The following is a 1,800-nucleotide window of genomic DNA, read 5'->3' on the forward strand; positions in this document are numbered from 1 at the left end:
CAAAATCCAAATCGCTCCTGAACTCCCCTCCCTTTTCCCTGGAATGCCCGCCCTCACAAACCAAACAGCACAATCTCGCCGCGGTCGTTCTTGCGCATCCTTAGCGACCGCCACAGCTCCTTCTCCTCAATGGTCCTTCCCAGGCTGTCAGAGCTGTTGTCGCGCTCGCGGTGGAAGTGACGCAGAGCCTTCTTCATGCTGTAGCCGCGGTCGCTTTCGGGGCCCTTGTCGACATAGGACAGGAGGAGGTCGCCTCTGGGACGGAACACGACCATCTGGCCCTCGGCATTCGCGCCCTCCCTGTCGTCGCCTGACGAACGAGGTCGGTACTCGATAAGCTTGGGGGCCTTGTCCGAGTCGGTGCGGCGGGAGGACTTGCGCGTAGAGGAAGAGGAGACCTTGCGCTTCTTGGTCTTGGTCTTGGAGGACGAGAGCAGCCCCATGAGGTTGCTGCCGATGCTGCCCTCGGAGCGCTTGCCGTGCTTGGAATGCTTCGAGGGCTTCTTCTTTTTGAGAGGGCTGACAGGTGCCTCGGCGACATCGCCGCCAGAGTAGTCGGGCGAAGGAGGGAACGCTGGCCGCATCATGCGGTTGAGGCCGCCGGTGAGACCAGAGTGCAGGACAGGCGGCGCATCGGCCATGATCTGATCCGTGTCGAGGTGTAGGCGCTTGCGCTTCTTGTCCTTCTTCGTGTCGGAGCCATCCTTCTTTTTGCGATCACCGCGTGGGGCAGGCGTCTCAAAGGCACCGGGAATGGGACCTGTGCCATACTGGTAAGGAGCCTCGGGGTCTTCGTCAACCGGGGCGCCAGAGGGGTCGAGGTAGGCGCTGGCCTCTGCCTCGTAACGGACGAGCTGCGTCTCTTCGTTGATGTGCCTCTCGCCAAGAGGGCCTAGCTGGAGTGTCGATGCGTTCGGGGTGGCGGACGGATCGAGGAAATCGAAAACGTTGACAGGGCCCTCGTCAGCAGGCGGCGGGGTGGGCGCCTCGGGCAGGTCGACTGGCGTTTTGGCGTCATCACTGTGGCCGTCGTACTCATAGCCAGCGAACTCGGGAACATCCTCGACGTAGGGTTGTTGAGACATGGCTACTTGCTGGTTGTTTTGGTTGTTGTTGTGCTTCTGTTTCTTTGGTTTATAAAGGGCACCTTGGTACTTTTGCTCTTCTGTCATGCAGCTCTAGAACGGACGTCAGTCGCATGCCCATCGCAGACGAGTCGCCAGACATCATGCTGGCGGAGGGAGCGGGTGTAACCTACGGTATGGGCACGATATTCAAGACCGGGGAAGTAGACCATGCAGTCAATGCAAGTGAAAGTAGCTCCTCGGCAGCGGTTTCTGTGGGGGTCGAGCTTCTTCTTGGTCAAGACATCACCACAACCCTATAGGCGAGAGAAGAGTGGTTAGATGATTGCTGGCTGAGGGACAGAGAGGACGTCGGCTGAGTTTTGTTGTATGCGTGGAGGGGTAGGCAATGTTTGTGGGTTTCGAGAGAGGGATGGCGGCAGGAGGGAGGGGAGGGAGGCAGGACGACAAGAGCATATATCACGTAGTCGCAAGCGCAGACACGGACACGCTCCCACGACAGCCAGGAGAAGCAGTAGGGTCTCGAGGGGCAGAAGTAAGGGGGGGGTTCGGTCGTCAAGGTTCGGGATGGACTGGTATGGGACGGGTATGGTATGGGTATGGTGTGTGAGCAGGGGTTGAGGGTCGAGGGTGGTGGTGTGATGTTTGAGAGCTTAGGAGGGAGCGGCGCGAGCGTGTGAAGTTAATTGTCGATTGTGGGTAATTAGTAAGATCC

General features: G+C 59.0%; 1 protein-coding gene across 1 annotated transcript; it reads right to left on the reverse strand.

The window, feature by feature from the left end:
* Positions 1-53: 53 nt before the first annotated feature.
* Positions 54-1,297, reverse strand: VDAG_08706 (uncharacterized protein; the record flags this gene model as incomplete). The annotated part of the gene is made up of 2 exons (XM_009651023.1): positions 54-1,178; positions 1,259-1,297. 2 exons carry the CDS (start codon positions 1,295-1,297, stop codon positions 54-56), a joined length of 1,164 nt encoding a protein of 387 aa, XP_009649318.1.
* Between the last annotated feature and the right edge of the window lie 503 nt (positions 1,298-1,800).

The sequence above is a fragment of the Verticillium dahliae genome, genomic scaffold (genome assembly GCF_000150675.1).
Source record: "Verticillium dahliae VdLs.17 supercont1.22 genomic scaffold, whole genome shotgun sequence".
Taxonomy (NCBI): domain Eukaryota; kingdom Fungi; phylum Ascomycota; class Sordariomycetes; order Glomerellales; family Plectosphaerellaceae; genus Verticillium; species Verticillium dahliae.